Raw genomic sequence first — 27948 nt, 5'->3', positions numbered from 1 at the left:
AACCAGGTTTCTGTTACTGCACAGATATCGATGTTCTCCATGCTAAGGAGAGTTTCAGTGTGTGCATCTTGAGGTTTAGACTTCTGGCGTTGAGTAGCATTACTCTTAGTTTCTTATCCCTTGTGATACCTATGGAGGTGGGTTTGTCTTTTGAGCCTTGCCTAAAAGGCACTATGGGGTAGCAAGAGCCTTTGCCAATATCCAAAGCCCAGGGGTGACAGGTGCAAGCCGTCCCTAGCGAAGCATCGTGGCTTGTCAAGCATATCATCCCAAGCTGACAGGCATTGGATCCCCTTTGAATGACACCAGTACTTAAGCCAATTGTTGAAATTGATCATCTTGTCTTCATATTGTGGCATAATTCTTGGTGAGGGTAAGATGCTACTCAAGGTCAAGGTCATACCGGCCTGAGCTACATGCTCAGAGAGCTCCTTTATGTCTCTTTTCATGTAGTCCAGGGAGGTACGTCTCAGGTCATTCACACCAGCATGGACAATGATTGAGTCATATTTGTACTTGCCTTGGAGTGACCTGAGTGCTTGTGTTATGTGGCAGATCCTAGCGCCCGACAGGCTGCTCACCGTGACCCTCTCCTTGTTCAGCCTGGTGAGCGGGACGTCAGTGTGCCTGACGATAGAGTCACCTATTACAAGTGTATCAGGTGTGTTGTTTAGTCTTAAGGGCTGTGACTGTTTGGCCCACTGGCTTTGTGAGATATGTGTTGCACGTGTTTTGTTTTGGGGTAGCGGCTGCTTGGGTGTCTGCTTTGGAGGTCTCTGCTGCTTCGGCAGATCTTTATTTAGAGCCTCCGAGTATGTTTTTGTGTGATTATGTGTTTGGTTTGCTGTCGTGGTAGGTCTATGTGTGACTGGAATTGTAGTGAGTGTGGTTTCCTTCTCCTCCTGACTGGTTATGCCAGTACTGAGTTGAGAGAGCTTAGCCTCCAGTTTGGCTATATGGTTGCATCTCTCACATGTGTTGGAATTTGTTGGGAGGAGAGGGTTGTCTGTGTACATGAGGCAGTTGTAACATTGCCTCAAGATTCCCAGATTCACCAGCTGGACCGGAGAGGAGATTGACAACTGACCTTTGGACATGCTAGAATAATATTGGGAATTCCTTAATAATTGAAAACCAGGGCCAGTGGGGAGTGAGGGTGTAGTGCTTTTAATTTTTAGTGCTGACTTATATAATTGCTTTCGTGAGCAAGTGCCAGGTAGCTTAAGTGCAATGTGTTACAGGTAACTTAAATGCAAAAACGACAAACAGTAACTTTCTTTCAAGTGAAACATGGAAATAAGTACAGTAAGCAATGCAGATATCACTAGTGATCCACAGAAGCACTGAGAAGCCGCGTATTAGGTGGAATTAGCGTTCCAGAGAAATAACAAGCAAACAAACAACAAGCATATAAACAAAGCTAGATTCAGCAGGCCTGGATCTAGTCTATGCTACAGCAAACAATGTGTACCAATTTCAGTAAGATACAGTTCAAATATTCAGGCACTATAAACCTTTAACCAGAAATTCCCAGCTCAGAAAGGCAGAGTCCAGCCTCTTCTCCCACAAGAGTGCAGACCACAAACCTTCTTAATGTAAAATAACTGGCCTGAAGCCCAAGTGCTTAAACCAGAACTAATACACTTTAAGAATAACAGACACTGGGCTCTCAATCAGCAGTTCCCAACTTAGAAGGATGAAAGCTACCTGTCCTGCCACCACAGTGCATGCCACAAACCTTCCTAATGTAAAACAACTGGTCTGAAGCCCAGGTGCTTAATCCAAAAGACTTAGAATGATAGCTACACTTTAATCAAGTCACTACCAAGCAGTAATAAATACAATTGAATACTTTAGAGAATGCCTGGATTAGTTGACATAGTTATAGAATGCCTTGTTGTTGTCTTTGGAATCCTTGGCAATTTTATTTTCGTACTGTCGAAATGGCAAAATAGCGAAGTCATGGAACATCAAATTTTTTCCCAGGGAAAAATTTGGTGGGTCGTCTTCGGGACTTTGCCATTTCCTCCACTATGGTGCGATCTCGGAGTTGGTATATTTAAGTGGGGGGGGGGTGAAGCCCCCCACTTAAATTTGTGTTTAAATTTTTTTTTTTTTTTTACGGAGCAGCAAATTTTTTTCCCTGGGAAAAAATTTGCTGTTCCGTTTGTTTGATATTTTGTTGTTTCGATATTATCGGCACGATGAAATAGCATTCGCTATTTACATCATACGATAACATGATATAGACGCGTCTGAGTTGCAGGCCCTTATGGTTTGTCCTCCTTTTTTGGTCTTTCATGAGGACAGGGTGTCCTTGCATACGAACCCTTCTTTTATGCCTATGGTGGTTAATGAGCTATAACTGAATCACTCTGTTAATCTGCCTACCTTTTTCCCCCTCTCTGCAATCTGACAGTGAGAGGGTGCTGCATACTTTGGACATGCATATGCAACTCAGGATTTAATTGCATAAGACTAAGGCTGTTAGAAAATCTGATCAGTTATTTGTTCCTTTTCCTCCTAGATCTTTGGGACTTGTATCCAAGCAACCCATTTCTTCTTGGATTTCTAAGACTATTTCCTTTTATTACACTTTTCATGGCAAGAGCCTTCCTTCTTCAGTTAAGGCTCATTTTACTAGAGCTGTGGCTTCTTTAGGTACTTTTTTCAAGGGCTTAGATACTAATTCTATTCTTGAAGCAGCTACCTGGATTTCTGTGAATGCCTTTACCAAGCACTACAAGTTGGATGGTATCTCTAGAGCTAGGGCTGGTTTTGCTAGTGCCGTTCTTAATGGCTTTTTAGGAGGCTCTTCTGCACCTTCTACCTTCCAAATTTCCTCTTGAGCTTTAGCACTCTCCTATCAGTTAAGAAAACTGCAACAGTGAATGTAAGGACATAGTACACCTGTATAAAATCCTACCATAACGGTAAATGTCCTTGCTTTCACTGCTGCAGTATTCACTCCCTCCCTCCATCCCCTAAGTCTTTTGCCTTCCTGGATGTACAGGTTACCTCTTGTGTTTCTTGGGCTGTGTTCCTAGGGGCATTCAGTTCTGATTTTTGTAGGCCTGTACATCACCTTTATGCCCTAAGCTGTGGAAGGAGCATTTTGGTGACATTCACATTCGGCGTACCTTTTAAAAGCAACAAGTAGTCTTTGGTAGACTGGCTGGACATTAAGGCTTTCACAGCAGTGAAGCCTATCTGTTAAGAATACTGCAGCACTGAAGGCAAGGACATCTACCATTATGGTAAGATTTTACACAACTATACTTTCCTTCTGTAGCTATGTTAGGAAACTATGGAACAATACCCAACAATGCTCATACTTATCTAAAACAGGACTACCCACAGTGACCTAAAAGATTTTGCTAATATACTAACAAGCAAGTCTTGTGTAAACTTCATCTAAAATGTATCTACCCCCATTATTGCCAAGGATCATGTTCTGAAGGTGCTATCAAAAGCCAAACAGTACTTCCTGCATGGGACCTGACAACATACCTGGATGTTTAATAAGCAGTGCCAAATATTCCGTTACTGAACTTCTCCTCAAATCGTTTAACCTAAGCTAAACCACGGGTTTCTTCCCAGATTATAGTGCACTGCAGTAATGAAGCCCCTCCATAAGAGTGACCCTACCTCAGACCTCCATTAACTAGACACCTATTAGCCGATCTGTAATCAGTCACACACCATTAAGGAGAATGGATTGTGATCTGAAATCATTGCTCTGTCTATAAACAAATACGTTTTCAGCAACGTCATTATTTTCCCCTTACAGGATTTATGGGTGCTTGCATGTATCGCATGTCCTTGTGCAGTGTTTAATGGAATACTGGAACATATGGCCTAAGATTACAAACTAAAACTCCTAAGGGAGAAGCCTGATCTACAAAGTTATGGAGCATTTCATAACTTGATCTCATCAGTTTTGATACCGAAAGTCTCATTAGTCTAAACCCTAAACAGTTCAGCTTCATCAAAGGGAGATCCTTCCTATTAAATCTAGTAACTTCTTCAAAGGATACACAGGCTGTTGAGAATGGTCATGCTGTTCACATAGTGTATCTTCACCTAGTCAAAGCATCTGACTCCGTATCCCACGCAGGCATTGTAAGCAAGCTAAATCCTTTAAGTATAAATCCTTATATGGTAATATGGACAGCACATTTACTAAAAGACAGAAACTACATACAGCAGGTGACTTATCAAAAATGTGCAAGGTTACTAGTGGAGTCCTCTAGGGTTTTGTAATGGAACCTCTCTGTTTTGGCATCTACTTCCCTAAACTCTAAACTGAGAATCATGACTTACAGTTTACTAAGTTTGCAGATGGCTGCAAAGTGGGTGTTACTCTCAAATACTTTTGGTGAAGTGTATTTCTTGTGGAGCATACCATGTTGGGAAAATTGAACCCGTATTACAAACAAGAATTTATGCACATTATCGTACAGTTACAAAACACAATATTAGTAGTGGATTTTATATGTTTTCATTAATAATTAAAAAACATTTTTTTTTATTTTAGAAAAAAACATAGATCCAGAAGGGTGGCTGGAAAAATACTTTATAATTTATTGAACTTGTTTGGCAAATTTGACTGAATGCAGGTCTTGCCAGGGTTGAATGATTGTTTTTCTATTAGTAGTGTTTTGAAGTTCAGATTGTTGCCTTAAAGAATAGAATAATCTATTTGGGATAATCTTCCCCATCTCCTGAACTGTTTGATATCTGCAGTTTGAAATGTTGTTTGGCTGAACTGCGATTTAACCACATGCACTAGATGCAGATGAAGAACTCATACAACCATGACACTGTTCAGACCAGATGTTATGCACCTTTACATTCATATATAATTTACTGATAAAAAACACAGAACAAGGTTTGATTTGATTAAGAAGAAAAATTTGACATGAAACTGATTGCAACTATGCACTCTGGCAAAGAGAGTTAATGGTTACATTAACAGGTTATAAAAACATTGTAGCCTCTGAACCAGAGTTTAATTTCTATAACCTTTTATCAAAAGACAATAATCAGGTCAGTAAATCATCTCCAAATTTCCAGATCACTGCTAGAAACATACACTTGTGTTTCCTGGGTTTATCCAGAGGCAAAAACATATATTAATATAATAAATATATATATTGTAGTCTTGTAACAGTATGAGTTGACTTTGAGAATGATGCTGCTAATACTGAAAATTAATGCCATGTCAAACATGTAATGTATAAAGTAATTGTGCTGAAAACTACTGAAGGCATTGGGTCACCAGAATGGAAAATGACAGAGATATAATTTTGTGTGTCCTACAGAGCTTGTCCTGAATAAAACTCTATCAATCACAGAAAATCGATCCTTCCGAGTGGATGCCCTTGTGAATGATACAGAGTATTCTGGGCCAGAGGGTCTGTTGATGCTGCATTACAATGTAACCATACTCCCAGTTAATATCAAGTTTTCCAACATCACTTACCAATTCATAGTCAACAGAAATGCAGCACATTTTGCACAGGTGAGTTATAACTATGCATTACTTATGTTTTTCCTGATCTGTAATCAGTCACACACCATTAAGGAGAGCAGATTGTGACCTGCAAATCATTGCTCTGTCTAGAAACAAATGTGTTTCAGCCATGTCATCATTCTCCCCTTACAGAATTTATGGTTGATTGCATATAACACAGATCTTTGTGCAGTCTTTAATGGAATACTGGAACATACAGCTTAAAATTACAAACTAAAACTCTTAAGAGAGAAGTTTCATTTGTTAAGTGGTAAGGGTCAAGTTAAAATTCAAGATTTCCAAACCTGAGCTGTGAGTCAGGATTCACTATGATCTCTCTGGGTATTTCTGTTTTTAATCTGCTCTTCCAGAATGCCTGAGTCACAATTTCACTTTCCCATATGTATTTCTCATAGTCAGTGTGTACTGACCTACAGCTGTAAGAATAAAGTATATTTGTAACTCTTAGATTTTTTTCTTTACATTTGTTGAATATAACATTTATCGGTATATGAGCTTATATGCACAAAACTGAAAACTGAAATACAACCCTTACCCTATTATTAAATGCTTAGGAAAGAGACTTAACCAGTAAGTAGTAGCAGTACCTTGGTGCTGAGGGATAAACCCTTACTATGCCCCAGATGACCTAAGGATGGGAGTGACAAGCTGTGGTCAATTTGCCCTTCTTTGGGGGACAGAGGCAGCCTAGGCTTCTTGAAGTAAAGCAGTGTTACAAGCCTGGACAGCACCAGGCTGCAAAAGTGTTACTTAGTTGGGAGGTTGCAAATGTGATTGCAGAGCTCGCAGCGTTGCCATGGAGTAGTGGCAATTAGGGCACAATCCATGAGAAGAGCATGATGCTGCACCAGAAACCTTGGTTTCCGCATCAGCCCTGGGTGTGGGCTGGATTGATCCCAGGATAAAGTTATAGCAGGTTAAGAAGACCCATTGAAAAAGGAGACGAGCTGGTAATAGCTGATGGTCAGATGTGAGAAGGAGAAAAAAAGACAGCAAATAGTGCCAGAATATGAACCAGGACTTTAGCTAGTAATGTTTAAGAGAAAGGAACCAGGACTTTAGCTAGTAATGTTTAACAGAAAGGAACCAGGACTTTATCTAGTAATGTTTAACAGAAAGGAACCGGGACTTTAGCTAGTAATGTTTAACAGAAAGGAACCGGGACTTTGGCTTGTAACGTTTAAAGGAAAGGAACTGGGACTTTGGCTAGTAATGTTTAAAGGAAAGGAACTAGGACTTTGACTAGTAATGTTTAACAGAAAGGAACCAGGACTTTGGCTAGTAATGTTTAACAGAAAGGAACTGGGACTTTGGCTAGTAATGTTTAAAGGAAAGGAACCAGGACTTTGGAAAGTAATGTTTAACAGAAAGGAACCAGGACTTTGGCTAGTAATGTTTAAAGGAAAGGAACCAGGACTTTGGCTAGTAATGTTTAACAGAAAGGAACCAGGACTTTGGCTAGTAATGTTTAACACAAAGTTCAACAAACAAATTAGTTTTCCCCTTATAAGTAGTTGTAGTATTTTCAGAAAACACTACTAGTCAAAGTCCAGGTTCCTTTCCGTTAAACATTCAGATGCTCATATATTGCACCATGCTGCCTGTGTCCTGTGCTATGTAACCTATCAGGAACAACCTGCTCATGCTGTGCTCATTTGCACTGCCTGGCATCATGAGTCCTTTGTGCAGCTATGAGTGCCTGGCATCATGAGTCCTTTGTGCAGCTATGAGTGCACAGCCTGCCCTTGCTGCATGCCCTACATGTTAGTTTACTGTCCCTGTGTACCTAAAGCTATTTTGTATTTACAAAATCCATGTAGCCTCCCTTGTCTGCAGGCATACCTCTCAACTATCCATATTTTTGCAGAATGTCTAGATTTTTGCCTCATATTTTGGTCTGTTCCTCATAAAATTTGTTTTCTGGCAGACCATGGAGGATTGAAGTCACTGAATAATGACAGACATTTGAGTTTCAGACTTCATATCCTTCAGTAAAATGCATGCTATACAAATCCTAGTATTCTAGCAACTTTTATAAGTTTATTAGAGCAATATTTTTAATCTGTCCCTATTTTTGGACCTTTGACCCCCCCCCCATTATTTTAGGCTTTGTCCACATTTCTTGCTCTAAGAGGTTGGTATGGAAAACTGCTGCACTGCTACAGTGCCTACTGTTTCCCAGCTTAGCATGCCATGACCATAATCTGCGGTACATTGAACAGGGACCGCACACTGCCATTTCTGTCTCTGTGTGCCATGCCCTGTACGCTGCCTCTGACCTCTAGCACAGAAGGTGTTTGCAAATCCAGCTATCACTTTTTTAATTGCTTTGACATGCCATTGACAAATGCTATCAGAGGTCTGCAGATCGCTGACATTAAGCAATCACCATGTTATTCTCATACAAATAATATGCTTCCTAATAAGTCATTGTCCGTCTTCATTAACATGTATGAATGTATGCCATAGGCCTTAGGGTTATCCATCTCAGTTTCAGTAGGTAGTAGGGTGTCAATTTCTCTCTGTTGTTGTTCTGTTGTTGCAGATCTGTTTTTTGTCATTGTTGTGATTCATTTTTGATTTGCTTTTTTCTTTTTTTTTTTCTTTTTGCTTTTTTTCTTTTTCTTCAAATTCATTGAGTCAGTGTTTTTAGCTGGTGACCATTTCATTTTCACATTTTTTTTACTTTTGCTTTATTTAACTTTATTTTCCTTACATTCTTAACTCTTTCTCATTTCATCTCCTGATCATGCTGAAACTACTGTTAATACCGTTTAACCTCTTAGCACACAAAACCTGGACAAAGCCTAAAATAATGGGGGAATAGAGGCTCAAAAAATAGGGACAGATTTTAAATACTGCTCTTATCAACTTTCTAAGCTTAGAAAACTGTAACAGCATTTGTGTTAGTATGCATTTATGAAGGGTATGACATATAAAACTCAAATGTAGGTCATTATTTAGTGACTTAATTCCTCAGTGATTTGGCAGAGAACCACACATTCTGCAAGGAACAGACCAAAAATATGAGGCAAACATCTAAATTCCAGAGGTGAGGGAGACCCTAAGTAAAAATATCTGTCCTACCACTAGATTTTAATGATCTGCTGAAGCACGTTTAGCTCCCTTGTTCTGCTGTTTGTGGGACTGTTTGATTTGTGAAGATACAAGACCTCCTAGACTACTGAATCTCTGATTGCTCAGAAGCCAAGGCATAAGTATCCTCTGATAAGGCTGCAATTCACAGAAAAGAGGTCCTGTGCTTCCAGTGTTTTCTGGTAGCTTAGGGATTTTAAGTCCATGATCCTCTTTGTTAGGAACCCCTGCGGTCTTTGCATCTGTTTGATATGTCTGGGGCCACTGTATTCTACAAGTAGTCTGAACAGTGCTGAATACATGGGGGCAGTAACTTCTTTAGATCTGGATGAAATTCCTTTAGTGATCAGCTGTGCCAAGTAGAAGGATTTCCTGGTAACGGTTGCTACATGGTGATTAAAAGAGAGGGAATTATCAAACAAGCTTTTCCAAGTCTCTAACTATATTTTCATTTTGAAGTGAGGTATTGTCAATGGTATATGCTGGAAGGGGGCTTGTTTCCCAAATGCAACAACGTTGCATTTTTTAGCACTTAACTTAAACCCATACCCCTCCTTGTAGTCTTAAATTAGTGGTAGGAAAAATGATCTGGTCTTGTTTTGAGCTCATCAATTTGGTGCAACTGCAATCTCATCTTGGATGAGTTTTTTGTTGGTTGCTGTTACATCTGTTTGGATAATCCATGAACTGTGATTTGTGATCTACAAACACCGTTATAAACTCTTATATAAGGAGAAAGTAAGTATTTGCTCCTTCATGCCAATGGTGAACTTCGCTATGTATCAAACCATTTATCTGCCACTATTCCATACTAGGACCCAGAAGCATGTATGAAGGAATATTGCATTTCATGGCTATGTAGACAACTGAGGTATTCCTTAGACAGAACCAAGGAGTTTAGGTGGACTGGCAGCTCCTTGTTTCTTTCATGACAGATAAATAATGTAAAACAGTGTAAAAAAATTACTTTCTAAAAGGTTGTCAAACTGAATTCTTTATAACTGTCGTGGAAGAACAATAGAGGACAGGTAAGGGCAGACTCCACAAATATATCACATCAGGTTTGTATGAGATGCCTACTGGGATCGCAACCACATCTTTTCCAAACACTATAAACTGGGCATAAAATCCAAGAACAAAGCAGAATTTGCAACTGTGGCCCTGCAGTGTATGATGTATCCTCCCTCACTTGTGAGATTAGGCTACCTTAGGGTAGCTAACTATTTTAGCAGTCTTCTTATGGATAAGGAATAACATTGCAGCACGCATCCTTAGGATGAAAATTGTGCAGTTGTGTGATTAACTCACCGTAACAGTAGATGTTCATGTAACAGGTTTACTGCTGCAGTAAGGGCTCTCACCCCTTCTGCTTTTCATCTTCCTGGAGTTGCTGAGGATAGAGATAATCCTCATGTCAAATACCATAGCATGGTTAGCATAACTTCCCTTCCTTCTAGGTTCTAATTTTATTCATACTGTGCTCTGTTGTTCTACTTATCAAGTCCCCCTCTCTACCCCCTTCTTTGTCATCTGTCCCATTTTCTTCACCCAACATTTAACTTTTCCTTCCCTTCTATCTTCCTCCCATACATTCACCTAATAGTTTGTACAATGTATACTGAATGCGTACTGTGTTTTATACATTTTGAGCAAGTGAAGTAACTTGTATTACAGTTTACATGTTGACATTTTATTTATATTTTCAATTATAGTGATGCTAGCTTGCTTGTGAGACATTCTATTCATCACTATGAATGCATCCATTTGAGAATGCAAAGTTTGTTATGTTCTTTCTGTTGTATTCTCCTGGTCAGATCCTGAAAGTGGCGCATGTACAGACTGTTCTATGCCAGTTAACATAGATAGATAAATAAATAAAACCTCACTTGCCCTCTCCTTCTGGGAGGGAGGGGAGAGCAACTTTCTCCCTTTTTTCACCTTCATCTTATGACCTGGTTGTTCCCACGGACCACTCTCTGTCCCCAACCCCACCCAGTTTACTGTGAGTGTCTGAATAAAGATATTTTTCTTACCATATATAGATTTGGTTCCAGGTCCTCCTGGAATGGCTTGAGCAGTCCTGTCTGGTGGCTGGTCATGCTATCATGGCTGAGGGCCATTTTGTTGCTCTAGTATATTTAATAGTTGCAGCTAATGGTGGTTGCCTGCTCCACAAAGAGCCAATATCCTCAGGGTACAGGAAGCGTCTATCTTTATGATTTCTGTGACAGATCTGGGGAAAAAATATAGATTCAAGAAGCACCTTCAAATAAAGACTGATTGAGTATGACTGTAAGTGCCTGTATTTTTATTTTTTTTTTGTCTGTATTTTTGTTTTGTTTTTTGTTTGTATTGTTTTTTTGGTACGGCATAGGACTAAGTAGGAAATCTCAGCTTGTAAAATTCATTGCTTCTATTATTTGCTGTTTTTTTTTTCCTAATAATTTATTTATTTTATTTCCCCTCACTGATAAAATATTTAACAGTTTTTCTGTATATGTACTTATAAGTTTACTATTTCTAAAAAAAAAAACGACAGCTTCATTCCACTAATGTACGTAATTTCCTTTATTCCAACAGAAACTAAATGTCTTAATGTTGATGAAGCAGGTATTTGGTGTGCTTTATGTCTTTGTTAGTAGCAAATGAAAAATGTGTGCTATTACTGGAGATGTAGTCTAAACAAGACACCTTTACTGAATCCAGTGTAAACACCTGGGCAACAGGTCAAACAATAAACTTGGCAATGGTTTGATGCCAATTGCAGCACTAAGGGAAAAGACTTTTCATTATTTTCTGCTTACATAACTGTCTGCAGTATAACAAGGATAAGGGTCATTCACCACTCCTTCTACACCATTGTGTTTATTTATTTGATAATCAGATAGGTGGCCTATCCCAGAGACCCTTTCCAGTGACTACCAAGGCACAACAGCAGCAGGTACAAACAAAATAATGTAAATAATATATCTCTAGTCAGGTTACATGGCTGGTAAACCTTACTGAAGTATTTCATTCAGTTTGATAAAGAGTATTACAGAAAAATGGAGGGGGGGGCAAACATTGACAACATTAATACAACAGTGATGATCCAGAGGGAAGCAGAATGTAAGAAGATACCACTGCTGTTGTTGGATCTTGATGTAAAGAAAGCCTTCGACAGAGTAAGCTGGGATTTTATGAGCAGGGAAATGGAAACATTTGCATTTCCATACAATAGTAAGGTCAGTTAGGAGGATATATGAAGGATCCAAGGCAAAAATTAAAATGGGAGGGTTCTGCTCTGTTGTGTCTGACAGAGGATCCAGGCAGAGGTGTCCTCTAGCCCCTTTGTTATTTGCGTTATATTTAGAGCCATTGCAAAGAAAAATAAGGGACTCAAAAATTCAAGGATATAATTGTTATGGTAATCAAGAAAAGTTGGTATTATTTGCAAACAATATTATTTTGTACCTGATAAAACCAGAAAAGGACATCTCAATGATATGGAACATTCTGACACAGTTTCAAGTATTTTTGGAATATAAACTTAATGAAGACAGAACAAAGACTATAGCTGTAAACTATGTACCCACACATGAGATGGTTCAGCAATGTCCATATTTATGGGGTCATGTGAAAATGACATACTTACAGTATGAGTTAAAAAGGATTTTGTTATGGCAGCTAAGGATATGTGGGAAGACACTAAACAAAAGATAAAACAAACACTGAGAAACTGGAAGCTCTCATTTATGGATATGGCTAGCATGATGCAAGCAGTGAAATGTTTTAGTCCCTTTAGTTTTATATTCAGGTCAGGCATATTTTTATCAACCAGTGGAGAAATTCTAGACAGTAATTAATAAAGAGTTGAAGACTTTTATCTAGGAGGGGAAGAGAGCAAGGGTCACATGGGATAAGTTAATCCTTCCAATAGAACAAGATAGTTTAGAATTACCTATACTGGGATATTTTCGACCTATACTTTTAAGGCTCAGATACATAACCCAAGTAGAAAGCCATAATTCAAAATAGAAATGGATGATAATGAAGCAGGGAGGTGGAATTCAAGAAATAAGGAGAAAGTAGGATTTTTGGATGCAGACCCTTAACGATAATAACAGCAATATTAATATTATATTATTATATCAGTAAAGTAACAGAAAGTATTCTAAGAACTAAGCCAACATGAGAATGGAGAATGGAGATTCTGATGATAGAAATGACTGCAATTATGGGTACAGAGAACAGGCAAGAGGGGACTGCAATTTACTGGAGAAAATTGGCAAAGGAAACAAAGTATTGGGAGCAAATAACTAGAGAGGGAATGGTAATAAAATGGGAAGAGGCCAATAAGACATTTGGACTATAGACTAGAGACTGCCTTCCCTATCAGGGATTGGTATGAAAATATAGGCAAAGAGAAAGGGGGAGGAGAATCCTAAGTAAAAGTCCTGCTCTGGTAGAGTTTTTTAGTCGAATTTAGCACAGAAGCTGCTGTTAAAAGGGGATAATTAGTAGGGCATATAAAATATTGCATGGTAACTATAGGAATCAATCAGAGGAGGTTAGAAAATATTGGAAAAAAAGAGATTGGATATGTAATTCATGAGAAAACAATGAGAAGGCATATGTATGGCTCACAAATATGCAACAAAGTCTAGAAGATTTAGAATTTTTACTTGGAAGTATTTGCATAGGTATTTTTATACCCCAAGCAGACTCCAAAGAATTTTTCCTCATGTAGGTGCCAAATGTTGGAGATGTGTAGGGGAAAAAAAAATAACTGGAGACATATGCTTTGATGGCGTAATGAGTTGGAAGACCTTAAAAATTCCCTAAAGAGTATATTGCGAGAACAAATGGGTGCAATTAAGGACATTTTTTTAGCTAAAATACAGGATCTGAATTGCCTAGATATAGTAAGGCCTTGTTAAGCTTAATTTTAGTGGCTGCCAAAAAGCAATTGCTAGAAATGGAAATCAAAGTCTAAACTAACTGTATTTGAAGTAGTGAATATTGCACCAGAGATAAAAGAACTGAAGTTAGATATTTAGAAAAAGGTAGGAGCAAATTACATAGAAAAAAAATGGAAATTATGGGAACAATACATGCAGAAAAATGTTTTCCTAGATCAGTGAGATTTAAGGAAAGTCAAGTATTGATTTATGTAACATTGCATTGATGATAATTGTATAAAAGAATATATGTGATGTATAATATTTGTAACTGTGAACATGTTAACATGGTTTGTTTTCTTTTATGTAAATGCGTGTTTGCCTATTGCCTTTCTCCCTTTCCTTTACAAAAAAAGAAAAAAAAAACTTTGCTAGAATCTCCCCGTGTTCTACTTAACTGTAACAAAAAATGTACGCTTCTTTCCTGCCTTTCCTGTAACTAGTCAAGTCCAGATACAGATTTGCTATATCCAGGACTGTTTGTAAGCTTCTGAGCCCCCAAGCCTGTCTGTGTTGGACAAAGCCTGCTAGCTTATCAGTGGGAGTGGTAAACACTAGGTAACCTATCTACCACATAAAGAGTGGTTTCTGGCCCAGAAATTGTAGTTATTGGTAGTTTGGACAGTTTTTCCATCTCTCCCAACTTCCTGATTTAAAAGCCCGCATTTGCACTTGTTTCCCCCCTTCCTGTAACTAATCTAGTCCAGATACAGATTTTCTGTATCCAGGATTGTTTGTAAGCTCCTGAGCCCCCCAAGCCTTTCAGTGTTGGAGGGAAGCCTTCTAGCTTATCAGTCGGAGTGGTAAGCACTAGGTAACCTATCTATCACATAAGGAGTAGTTCTGGCCCAGAAATTGTAGTTATTGGTCGTTTGGGCAGTTTTTCCATCTCTCTCAACTTTCTGATTTAAAAGCCCGCATCTGCACTTGCTTCTTTCCTATAACTAGTCTAGTCCAGATACAAATTCTTAGTTTTAGCACTTGAATTTGCTTATTCATTCTCAGCACTTGTTCAGAACTTGTGCGTACTAAATAAGCTAAAAATTACTACAGCACTCAACCTTCCTCATTAACGAGAGGAAAACAGTTTCTGTACTTACTTTCCTCGCTTGCTTAGAGAAAAACAGCTCTTGTACTCACTTTCCTCACTTGTCTATAGGACAATAGTTTTTTATTCAGGCATGTTCTAGAGTCAGCTCCCAGTGTTCTCTTCTGTCTATCTGATGAATCTGGGCATCTTGGGACAATGTAGCAATTGCCTCATGTACACACACAGCCCTCTCCTCCTACCACCCAACACAACAACCTGTGAGAGTTGCACTTATCTAGCCAAACTGGAGGTAAAGCTGTCTCCAACCAAGACTGAACTTGACAGTCAAGAGGAGAAGGTAAACATTTGCACCACACCACACTCATCACATAGTCCCACTAAACATACACCACCAAAATCCACACATAGAAACACAAAAACATTCACAGAAGTCCTGAATAATAATCTGCTCAAGCAACAGAGACCTCCAAAGCAGAAATGCAAACAACCTCCACCCTAAAACACAACCCAAATGACACATATCCCACAGACTCAGTGTGTCACTCAACCACAGCCAATAAGGCAAAACAATGTACCCAACACACTAGTCATAGGTGACTCTATAGTCAAGCACACTGATGTCCCACTCACCAGGTTAAGCTCTCCGATCTTGTAGCCCAGGCAGGTATGAACCTAGCCCTGAGTAGCATCCTGCCATCACCCAGAATGATACCGTAGTACAAGGACAAAATGATTGACTTCAACAATTGGCTAAGCTTCTGGTGTCATTTTAAGGGGATCCAGTATCTGTCTGCCTGGGATGACATGGTCAACAGACCATGATGCTTTGCCAGAGATGGCCTGCACCTGTCGCCCCTGGGATTCCAGGTACGGGCTAAGGTTCTTGCCACCCCTACAGTGCCTTTTTTAGGCAAGGTTCAAATGACAAATTCACCACCATAACAGGAACAGGCAATCAAAAACTGAGAGTAATGCTACTCAATGCTAGAAGTCTAAATCCCAAAATGCACTCCCTTGAGGCACTCCCTAAAATGGAGAACATCGATATCTGTGCAGTGACTGAGACCTGGTTCAAAGCTCCAGACAGCACCCCTTCATTACCAGGCTACAACTCATACCACACTTTTCGGCCATCTAACCTGGACCAGAACAGCAAAGGCGGAGACGTGTCCATATTCATTAATGATATCCACACCTCCAGTCTAAATGCTCAGCATAATGCATCTGAGGTTATCCAAGTGCAACTAACTCTGGGCAAAACTGCAATCCAAATTGTAGCTTGCTACAGATCCCTCACCATGCCCCAGGATTCCCACTCCTCTTTTCTTAATGTACTGGAAAATAATAGGGTTCAACCAAACACCCTAATAATGGGCGATTTCAACTACCCCACCATTAACTGGGAAAACTACTCATGTACCAACTCCTTCGCTCAACACTTTCTTGAATTCATCAATTCCAGTGCCCTGGATCAACCTATCCACACCCCTACCAGGGGCAACAATATCATAGACCTAGTCATTACCAACATGAGTGGCCAGTGTTCCACACCTGAAGTCAACTCCTAGTTGGTCAGATCCGACCGTAAGCTAATCACCCTAGATATCCACATCCTGCCCCCACCCCCCATTAAGGAAACCACTGTAAAAAATGTCTCCAAAGCCAGCTTCATGCTTCTTAAGACAGAAGTGGTGAACTTCATGACACCCATGCAGATGGGCAATACAGTTACGATTGCTGAATGCTACACAAATGCACTCTATAAGCACTTACACGAGTGCATGGATCATGCTATCCCAAACAGAACCAAGATGCTATCCTCCAAAAAAAGGAAGCCAATCTGGTGGTCCCCTGCCATAAACAAACTCTACAACAGAAAGAAGAAACTGTTGCAAAAGAGAGTAAAATCCCATGAGTGGAGGAGTTCCCTGGTCAGCCTCAGTAAGAAGCTGAGATCCCTTATAAGATCCACCAAAGCTAGCTATGAAAACAAAATCACCACTGATTCTAAGGGCAACCCCAAAGCATTCTATAGCTATGTCAAGAATCTCAATGGCAACACCCAGATCTGCTCTGAGTTACAGCACAACGGCACGAAAATTACAGAACCAATTGATATTTCCAGCATCCTGGCAGATAGGTTCAGTGCTAACTTTAGCCCCCTCTCACCCCCTAAAGGGTCCATATCTATACATGAAGAATGCAGAGTCCCTGTAATCACAACTATGCAGGTAAAAGCTGCACTCTCTAAAGCCAAAAACACAGCATCCATGGGACTGTACAACATCCCAGGCTGTGTTTTACATGAACTTCAGAATGAATTGGCTCCCCACCTAAGCACCATGTTCAATCATAGCCTCATGTCAGGCTTTGTGCCCACTGAATGGTGCACAGCAACAGTTATCCCACTCAACAGAGGGGAGCCACCACTGATCCCGGGAACTATTGCCCTATTAGCCTGATGAGCCTGGAACGTATCATCATGGAACTCATAAACAAAGACATTGGTAACCTCCAAACTCTGGACCCCACCCAGGTCGGGTTTGTGAAAGGTAGATCATGCCTCCTGAACCTGATTGACTTCTTTGACACAGTCACCAAAGCCATAGATGAGGGTAAGGCTGTTCACACAGCCTATCTTGACCTCATCAAGGCTTTCAACACCATCCCCCATTCTGGAATTATAGCTAAACTCACTAAACTAGGTATAAATCCCTACATCATAAGATGGGTTGCCAACTGGTGCACTGACAGAACCCACACTGTAAAAGTTTGACTTCAAAACAGTGACAAGTGGAGTACTACAGGGTACAGTCCTGGGACCTCTCTTGTTTGGTATTTACTTCTCTGAAGTACAGGCTAACTCAGAAGCCCTTTGGCTAACAAAGTTTGCAGGTGACTGCAAACTAGGAGCCATAGTCGAGTCCCCAAATTATGTGGACATCCTACAGAAAGGCCTCACTGAGACAGATGCCTGTTGTCAGAGCCATGGCCTCAAGCTCATTGCCAAAAAGTGCATCATCATCCCCTTTGGTAAAAACTCTGTACCCATGAACTACAACATAGGCAGCAGTCTACTTAACACCGAATGTGTGATAAGAGACCTTGGGACCCAGGTGGACAGTAGTCTCTCCTTTGATAATCACATCGCCACAGTAGTCAGGAAATCCTTCTATGTGGCACACCTCATCACAAAAGGGTTTTCATCGAGGAAAAAAGAGATCATTGTTCCCCTCTACTCAACACTCATTAGACCCATTATAGAGTACAACGCCCCTTTTGGAATGTACCTCATAAGACATCTGCAGCAGCTGGAAAGGCCACAGAAGTACCTCACAAAGAGGATTACTGGCCTCAAATAGATGACCTACACTGACCTTCACAAAAAACTCCAGCTTTACTCCGTAGCATATCGCCTACTGCAAGGTGATCTCTCCCTAACATATAAAGCTGTGCCAAATCCAGAGTTGTTGGACATGCAACACCTAAGGAAATCCCAATTCCTCCGAGCTACATGCTCTAGGGACCTAAACCTTGTCAGCACAATAAACAGGACATGGAGAGATAGATTCCTGTCCCAGAGACTTTTCATACTCTGGAACAAGCTACCCATCTATGTCAAGCAAAGTTCCTCATTAGCACTCTTCAAGAAAAATCTTGACAAGTGAATGAAAAATAGGAAATGCACCCTGGGGATCACTTCTGTGGCTCTACTTGACAGGGGCACAGGAAAATAACTTTCTTGGGTGGCGTAAGCCAGGGAACCTTGTTGGCTAGGCTTACTTAGGCCCTTGGGCTGATAGCCTAGTACCTACCTATGAACCTTAAGTGCTAATTTAATAAAGGTGTTAAAAAGAGTATTGCAGAAGAAAAGAAATGGTCAAGATTACACTAGTAAATGGCACTCAGAACTTTCAATGATGCTGAAGAATTTACACGTTTATATTTTGAAGTGATGGCATATCTAATGTAGCATATTGAGTTGAAGTGCTCCCTCCCCAAATAAGGTTTTATCTCTATAATGGTAATTAACCACTGTCATCGAAGCACTTCCTGATGCTCTCTTTTGTTTGAGGTGATCATGAGGTATTAAATTAAATTGCAAGCAGTCAGAAATCCTTCTGAGATTTTGAAGATGGTTGCAACTTGGCTTGGGCAGCTTTACTAAAACTTTTAATGGGGGCCTTAGATGGATGAACAAACAGCAAAATATCTCATAAGGCACATGACAGCCTTTCATGGGCTACCATCTCCCACGACAAACGCTATGAACACACAGGACACCTTTATGATGGACATATGCTTGTAACAGGAAACCCTAATGCCAAATTTGATTAATCTCAGAACACAAGTTCTGCCTATAAAAAGAACTTTCAAAATAATTCTAATATTATAAAAACTGTTATGTCAGGCATGATAAATTCAAATCTCAAATATAATTCAGTTCCTGGTATTAAATTTTCATTTTGCTAAATTTTAAAGTCTGCATATGTTTCCGGAGTCTTAATTACTTTATTGTTTATGAATTTCAGGTAGGACGGATCTGTGTTGAAAACTGCCAGAGTTTCCGTGGAATAAGCATCAGTTATAAGTTAACATCTGTGAATTCCAGCTGTTATCCTTTATCAATTCTTCAAGGAAAACATGACATCTTTGGCACACTTTTTGTCAACACTTCCAATGAGATCACCAGGCCTGAATGCAAAGAAATTCATTATATCATCACAGCAACAGACAAACACAGCAAGAAGCAAGCCAAAACGCCTGCCACTGTTCTGGTTGAAGGGCCAAGTAAGTCAGTGAAATAGTGGAGAGAGGCTTATAAACAGCAGCAAAGCTCTTTATTTTTATGGTCTCTAAAACTAAATGAAATCCCTTCCACCTAGGGGAATTGTGATATTGGGTTAGTGATAGGTCCTTGTCGTCTCATTGATTTGGGAAAGGAAATATTTGTTTGTTTCATATTTAACTTTTCAGCAATTAAATAACTTGGCTAACAAAGAAAATTGCCAGCCACAACCCTAGCTAAGAGACAGTGACAACTTTTCAAAGCAACATTAACAAACAGATCGTCTTTTGGGTTACATTTCAAACCAGTATGTACATTCAAGTTAAGTTATAAGCAACATTTACAGTTTAGCAAATGCTGTAGTTTTGCTTTTTACGCAAATGTTATTTACTCAGAATTACTGTATACTGAGCAAGGACTCTGGCATTAATACAGTAATTTGTATATGAATGTTGTTTACATAAATCACTGCATTATACAAAATGAGACTAGCACTAATGTACATGTTAACACTGGTTACAAAGCTCTCTGCATCTATCACTACAGTTGCCAGTTGCTGAGTATAGTGTGATTTTCAGTAGGATAGCTTAGGCCCCAATGCCCTACGTTTGGCCTGGTTCCCTATAAAAGTTGCACTTATATTTGCTAGCAAGCTGTGCTTTCAAGGGTTTGAAAGAGACTTGGTTACTACCCTTTTGAATTTGTCTGGTATATTATTCCATGCTATAAGGTCAGTTTAGTAAAAGGTTATTTCTGCTGTTGCCATGGTTTACTAGGGTCTTTATAGCTGTAGTTTGTTTTAACTTCTGAGGTTATATGGAGGTTACTGTCTAGTAGTGAAGGTGGAAATGATTATACATCTTGGTGGAGAAGGTGCCTAAATTTGAAGGGGAGTTAAGAGTTTATTACCTGGAATGCAACTCATTGTTTTAAAAGCTGCTGTAATCACCATTAGATATGGTTGCTTGTCTTTAAGTTCTGCAGCATAACTTCTCAGTCTTGCCAGACTTGAGAATTATTTCACTACCTCAAACTTGGCTTTACTATGCTCAATCACGCGCTGTTCCAACTGACAAATTTTAAAAATGTCTAAATTGAGGGAAGGTTGCATAGTCAAAACAGCGACACTCCCAATGAAGTTGTAATCTCCTTGTACCCCTTAATGTGGAAGCAAGCCCCCACAACCTTCTTCTTCTGGCTTTTCCCAGTTAGGGATCACCACAGTGGATCATCTGTCCACTCGTGATTGGCAGTGGAGTTTTACAGTGTCGAGTTGCCAGCCCAGCACCCAACCTTCCACAGAAGGCACACACATGTGCACACTCACACCTAGGGCCAATTTAGAGTGTCCAATCCACCTACTGCATGTCTTTGGGAGGAAACCGGACCACCCGGAGGAAACCCACACAACCACAGGAAGGATATGCAGACTCCACACAGAAGGCACCCCAGCCGAGAATTGAACCGGAGAACCTCTTGCTGTGAGGCGGCAACGCTAACTGCTGCACCACCGTGGCTGCCCCAAGCCCCCACAACCAAACCATCTATATATTACTTATGTTATGTACAACTGACATTGTACAAACTCAGAGGAGAGCTACAAGCTGGAAAATAAAGCAAAACTAAAAGTCACCTTCTCCATTTTCTCAGGCTCCTGCAAATCAGAAACACAACAATTCGTGTGCAATGTACCATTTCTGCTGCACTGAAAAATTGACTATAGGATTCCAGCAACCTTCCTATTTTGATGTACAAGACTCACTAATGCACAATGAGATAATAGATTTCCCTTCAAAGTTTGAATTTCTGTGGCAAAGTTATTGTTGTCTGTGTATAACCATATTTCTATTTAACTTCTTAAAGTGTCTTTGATCCTTGACAGTTTGATAGTTTCCTCTGGCCTTATGGTGGATACTCAAATACAAATGCGTCCCTTTGTGTGGTCCGGGTGAAGAGTGTACTTTCTGATTCTCCTGAATGAGAATGGGCCATTGCTTAGGAACAACTGATTTACCTGGTTAACAAAGTGAATAATATATAAAATATAAAAGTTTGTTCCTTTGTACAGTGTTGGCTGCATTTTAGTTTGTCTTGCTGGGCTTCTCTTGCTTTTATGAAGACCAAAACAAACTGTCCTTGTTCCATTTCTTTCACAAAGTATTCTTCCAAGGACTTTACACAGTTTGATGATCATTTAAATCAGCATTCATTTATTCTCATCATGATTTCTTAGCTTTTTTCATTTCTCTTTACCTCTCACACAGTTCACTAATGGATTTCTGCTATAAATACAAGACCGACTTAAGCAAGCCCAAAATGTAAAAAATGTATGTGCTTTCAAACACAATGGCAGCAAGCTGTGAAAGGCCCTGTCACATTAGAACAGTTTTGCAGGCAAAGTCCCCCCCCATACACATTCCTGATCCTTGTTAATACTACCACTAAGATCAGTGTATATTGGAGCAGAAAGGATATTCTGAGGTACCACAACTAAATATAGGTTCATAGGTTCATAGGTAAGTACTAGGCTATCTACCCAAGGGCATTTATAAGTCTAGCCAGAATGTGTTGGCTTTCACCACCCGCTTAGATTAGTTCCCTGTGCCTCTGACCAGCAGAGCCATTAGTTCCCTGTGCCTCTGTCCAGCAGAGCCACTGCAGTGATCCCTGGGGTAAATTTTCTGTTTCCCATCCACCCATCAAGGTTTCTCTTGAAGTGTGCTAGTGAGGGGCTCTGCCTGATGTATATTGGAATCTTGTTCCAAAGCACAGGGAGTCTCTGGGTCAGGAATCTGTCCCTCCAGCACGTCCTATTTATCATTGTGATAAGGTTTATATCCCTAGATTGTGTGGCTCTCAGGGATTTGTTTTTTTAGGTGGAGCATATCCATCAATTCTGGGATGGACATGGCCTTGTATGTCAAGCAGAGATCACCTCTGAGTAAGCGGTATGCAACCGAGTACAGCTGGAGTTTCTTTAGTCGGGCTGCATAGGTCATCTGTTTGAGGCCAGTAATCCTCTTGGTGAGGTACTTTTGTGGTCTTTCCAGCTGTTGAAGGTGCCTTGTAAGGTACATCCCAAATGGGGCATTGTACTCTATGATGGGTCTGATGAGTGATGAGTAGAGGGGCACAATAACCTCCTTTGTTCTGGATGCAAACCCTTTTGAGATTAGGTGGACCACGTAGAAGGATTTCCTAACCACCTTGGCAATATGATTATCAAAGGAGAGATTGCTATCTACTTGGGTCCCCAGATCCCTTATTACATTTTCTGTATTTAGGGGACTACCACATATGTGGTAGTTTGTGGGTACTTTGTTTTTTCCAAAGGGGATGACTATGCACTTTTTGGCATTTAGCTTGAGGCCGTGATTTTGACACCAGGTATCCATCACAGTGAGACCCTTCTGGAGGGTGTCTGTATCAGCCGGAGAATCAATTATGGCTCCTAGTTTGCAGTCGTCTGCAAACTTGGTCAGCCAAAGTCCTCCTGCGCTTGCCTGTACCTCTGAGAAGTATATACCGAACAGGAGGGGGCCTAGGACTGAGCCCTGGGGGACGCCACTTGTAACCGGTTTAGAGTCGGACCTAGAGTCTGCAACTCTCACCATGTGGGTTCTGTCCATGAGCCAATTTGCAACCCATCTCGTGACATAGGGATTAATGTTCAGGTTGGTGAGTTTGTCTATAGTACCAGAATGGGGAATGGTGTTGAAAGCCTTTGCGAGGTCTAGGTAGGCTGTGTGGACCTCCTTACCCTCATCTAATGCCTTGATAATTGTTTCAAAGAAGTCCACCAGGTTTAGGAGGTATGATCTGCCCTTAAAAAAGCCAAACTGTGTGGGGTCTAAAGTTTGGAGGTTTCCAATGTCTCTGTTAATGAGTTCCATGATGATGCACTCCATAGCCTTGCAGACCAGGCTAGTCAGGCTTATAGGGCGATTGTTCCTGGTGTCCGTTGTGGCACCACCTTTGTGGAGTGGGATAACTGTTGCTGTGCGCCACTCTGTGGGTACATAGCCTGCAGAGAGGCTGAGTTTGAACAGTGTGTTTAGGTGAGGGGTTAGTTCATTTTGGAGCTCTTGTAAGACAGAGCCTGGGACACCGTCCGGTCTCATTGAGGCTGTGTTTTTGGCTTTGGATAGGGCTGTTTTAACCTGTGTGTCGGTGATTGCCAGGTCCTTACATTCTTCTGGTATGGTTTGGCCCCTTTAGGGGGTGAGAGGGGTGTGAAGTTTGCACTGAACCTGTGCCAAAATGTTGGCAATATCGGTTGGTTCAGTGTATCTTGTGCCATTCTGCACCAACTCAGAGCAGATCTGAGAGTTTCCACTTAAGTTCTTGACATAGCTAAAGAACGCTTTGAGGTTATCTTTGGAGTCCTTGGCAATTTTTCTTTCGAAGCTAGCCTTGGATGATTTAATGAGGGATCATAGCTTCTTGCTGATACTGATCAGGGATGTCTTTCCTTTTAGGGATTTTGCTCTTATCTGTACTAGTTTCCTCATTCTATTGTAGAGCCTGTTTATGGCAGGGGTCCACCAGACTGGTTTCCTTTTTTTGGAGGAGTGAGACTTGGTTTTACTTGTGATAGCATGATCCATGCATTCCTACATATGGTCATAGAGTGCCATTGTATAGTTTTCAGCAGCTTGGAAAGCATTGTTCATTGGCGTGGGGGCTGTGAACCTTTCCACCTCGGTCTTAAGCAACGTGAAGTTTGCTTTTGAAAAGTTTTTCACAGTGGTTTCCTTGATTAGGGTTGGGGGAGGAATGTGAATATCCAAAGTGATTAGTCTATGGTCTGATCTAACTAGCAAGGGGTTGATGTCAGGTGTGGAACACTGGTCGCCCATGTTGGTGATGACCAGGTCCAATATGTTGTTCTCTCTGGTGGGAGTGTTGACAAGTTGATCCAGGGCATTCGAGTTTATAAATTCTAGGAAGCGTTAGGCAAGGGAGTTAGTACTTGAGTAGTTCTCCCAGTTAATGTTTGGGTAGTTGAAATCACCCAGTATTAGGGTGTTTGGTAGGACCTTCATATTTCCCAGTGTCTCCAGAAATGCGGAATGGGGGTCTTGGGTCATGATGGGTGATCTGTAGCAAGCTACAATTTGGATTGCAGTTTTGCCCGTTGTTAGTTGCACTTGGATGATCTCTGATGCATTGTGCTGCGCCACTTACCTGGAGGTGTGAGTATCCTTGATGAATATGGATACACCCTCGCCTTTTGTGTTTCGGTCTGGGTTCTGTGGCCGAAAGGTATGGTATGAGTTATAGCCTGGTAGTGCTGGGGTGCTCTCTGAAGCCTTAAACCAGGTTTCTGTTACTGCACAGATATCAATGTTTTCCATACTGAGGAGTGCCTCGAGTGCGTGCATTTTGAGGTTTAGACGTCTGGCGTTGAGTAGCATTACCCTCAGTTTTTGGTTGCTTGTGCTATTTACGGTGGTGGTTTTGTATTTTGAGCCTTGCCTTAAAAAGGCACTATGGGGCAGCAAGAGCCTTTGCCAGTATTCGAAACCCTAAGGAGTACAGGTGCAAGCCATCTCTTACAAAGCAACATGGCTTGTCGAGCATGTCATCCCAGGCAGACAGATACTGGATCCCCTTTGAATGATACCAGAAAGTTAGCCAATTGTTGAAGTTGACGTTGATCATTTTTTCTTTATACTTTGGCCTCATTCTTGGTGAGGGCAGGATGCTACTCAGGGTCAGGGTCATACCTGCCTGGGCTACATGATCAGAGAGCTCTTCCATGTCTTTTTTCATGTAGTCCAGGGAGGTATGTCACAGGTCATTCACACCAACATGTACAATGACAGAGTCGTATTTGTACTTGTTCTGGAGTGACCTGAGTGCTTGTGTTATGTGGCGGATCCTGGCGCTCGACAGGCAGCTAACTGTAACCTTCTCCTTGTCCAGCTTAGTTAGTGGGACATCAGTGTGCCTGACTATAGAGTCACCTATCACTAGTGTGTTGGGTATGTTATTTTGCCTTAAGGGCTGTGATTGCATGACACACTGATTATGTAAAGTATGTGTTTTATGGATGGTGATGGGTTGTGGAGGTTGCTTGGATGTCTGCTTTGGAGGTCTCTGTTGCTTTTGCAGATTTTTATTTAGAGCCTCCGAGTATGTTTTCGTATATTTATGTGTGTTATTTGCCTGTGTTGGTTTGTTAGGTCTATGTGAGACTGGTGGTGTGTTGCAAGTATTACCCTTCTCCTCTTGACAGTCAGTTACAGTTGGGTTGAGAGAGCTTTGTCTCCAGTCTGGCTGTATAATTGCATCTCTCGCATATGTTAGTGTTTGGTGGTAGGAGGAGAGGGTTGTCTGTGTACATGAGGCAGTTGTAACATTGCCTCAAAATGCTCAGATTCACCAGTTGGACTGGAGAGTACACCGGAAACTGCCCTTTGGACATGCCTGAATAAGTAGAGTGAGCTGTTTTTCTGATTGACTGGTGGGGACGAATAGAGAGCCTTGTCCTTCTGGACAGTATAAGGGGGGCTAGTGCTAGGGGTATTTAGTGCTTGTTATGAGTTTTAAGCAAGTGCTGGGGTGTAAAATGAATGGTTTGAGTGCTAAAGTTGAAGGTTTGTCTAGTTCCAAGGGAAAAACTGAAGAGTAGACTTTGTGGAGTCGGGAATAGTTTAACCCTAGCTAACCAGCACTGCCCGGCGTGCAAAACCGTGCAAATGCGGTTTTTATATTAGAAAGATTAAAGAGATAGAAATTAGTCCAAAATGGCCAATAAAACTACAGTTTCTGGGCAGAAACCACTCTTCCAAGGGCAGGTAGGCTGTTCAGAGCTCCCCACTCTCACTGCTGAACAAAGAAACTTCCTTTTTGCCCAAGTAAGGTATAGCCAAACACAGAAGCTTAAACACAGTCCAGGTATCAGCAGGTATCTGAAACTGGACTTTTCTAGCTTAGTAAGGCAGGAAAATAGCAAGATGTTTTTGTTTTTTTTTTTTTCAAGAAAACAGTAGAAACAAATGCAAAAACACTTTTATAGTGTGTAGTATATGGTCCCCACTTTTGCTCTGCCAGTCTTACCACTTCAAGGATTGTGATTACAATCATTGGAATTATAAAAGGATTCCTGTTTGTGAATATAAATCTTGGGAATCAAATTAAAAATCAATCTTCTGTTTACTTTCTACATTCTTTCCTCCATACAGTAATTAGTCTTTGCTGTTGTCAACAGAGGAGCTAAAGACCTCCATTATGATGGTTTGTTACTATGGGAATGTAAAATGTCTTCTTAGTTCAGTAATGGCTGCTTTGTTGTTGGTAACTTCAGAGTAAATTCTCCTGTCTAGAATAGTTCCATAACTTTTTCACACCTGACAGTTTTTATGTTTGAGAAATGTTTAATCTAGTGTTTTGTTATATTCACTGCCTGTCTTGCTTTCAAAAGACCATTAAACAGTTTTGCTTCCTAGGAGGTTTATCTCGTCTTTTATTGCATTTTAATGGCAACTATGTTTGCAAGCTAGTATTCCTGAATGAGCTAAAATGTTTTTCACATATTCTGCATTCCATCTTTGGGTGAAGGTGATGACATGCACACACACATTATCACATGCACACAGATGCACTTGTCATACACAAGCATACAAACACACAAAAAAAGCATTCACCGCTAACCTTACTGCACATTCCTTTGAACTTAGACCCTAAATCCTTAAATTTCATGTATAATAACACAAAAAATTCAAATGCATGATTTTGCAAAAAAAGGTATTGCCCGATCTCCTTTACTTGGCCAATTCAGAGAAAACTACCAGTTTTAAAACACAGTGCTTGAATTTGTCTGAGTTATGTTTCACAAAAATAATCAAATTCCATGATTCTGTCTCAGATAATATGCTACCATTTTTGAAACATTATGATGCTGACCACAAACAGCATGGGCTGTATCATGCAGGAAAAGCAAAGTGTCCGTGCACACAAACGCATACACCTGCAAGTCAGCTTGGAAGTAAATGATCATTTTTATATAGTCATGAATAAAGGGGGAACAGGGCAGAAATGTTTATATGCCTCAAAAAATCCATAGAATCCCTGCAATTACCATCTGTAGACAAAAAGCGGTCTATAAGAACCAGAAAATGCCATCTGAAGATACAAAGTACATGGCTTAGAATCAGAATAAAATTATTTTGTTCACTGAAAGGGTGGTGAATGAGAACATCTTTCTGGAAATGACAAAGTGATCACAAAAAGTGACACAAATGAGTATGTAGAACATACATAATGGAATATGAAAGATGGATTAGAATAACTCACTGGATAGAAAGGATTTGCAAGTTGACAAACAAGTGGAGAAATGATTGAGAGGGCAAGGTGGTCTTTAGTAACATCAGTGTGTTTGGTTTGCTGACAGTAAAAAAAGACTTAGATATGAAAATTCATAAGATATCTGAATAAATGTACCTCAGGCACTAAGTACTATAAATACATCCTTCCAAGTTATACTAGCTGAGCTGTTTTGCTGTAGTCTGTCCACCCACCTTCTACTGAT

The 27948-nt window shown here is 40.5% G+C and overlaps 1 protein-coding gene across 1 annotated transcript in view; it reads left to right on the top strand.

The window, feature by feature from the left end:
- RET (ret proto-oncogene) overlaps nt 1-27948 on the top strand; it is a 314327-nt gene that overhangs the window by 110124 nt on the left and 176255 nt on the right. Inside the window, exons 4-5 of the mRNA XM_044056282.1 lie at nt 5325-5524; nt 19156-19414. Coding sequence (XP_043912217.1) covers nt 5325-5524; nt 19156-19414 — 459 coding nt within the window. The remainder of the gene's footprint in view (nt 1-5324; nt 5525-19155; nt 19415-27948) is intronic.

Source organism: Protopterus annectens, chromosome 14.part0 (genome assembly GCF_019279795.1).
Source record: "Protopterus annectens isolate FY-2018-M chromosome 14.part0, PAN1.0, whole genome shotgun sequence".
Lineage (NCBI taxonomy): Eukaryota > Metazoa > Chordata > Ceratodontiformes > Protopteridae > Protopterus > Protopterus annectens.
The sequence above is the reverse complement of the archived record's forward strand: the minus strand, read 5'-3'. Positions and strand labels throughout refer to the sequence as shown.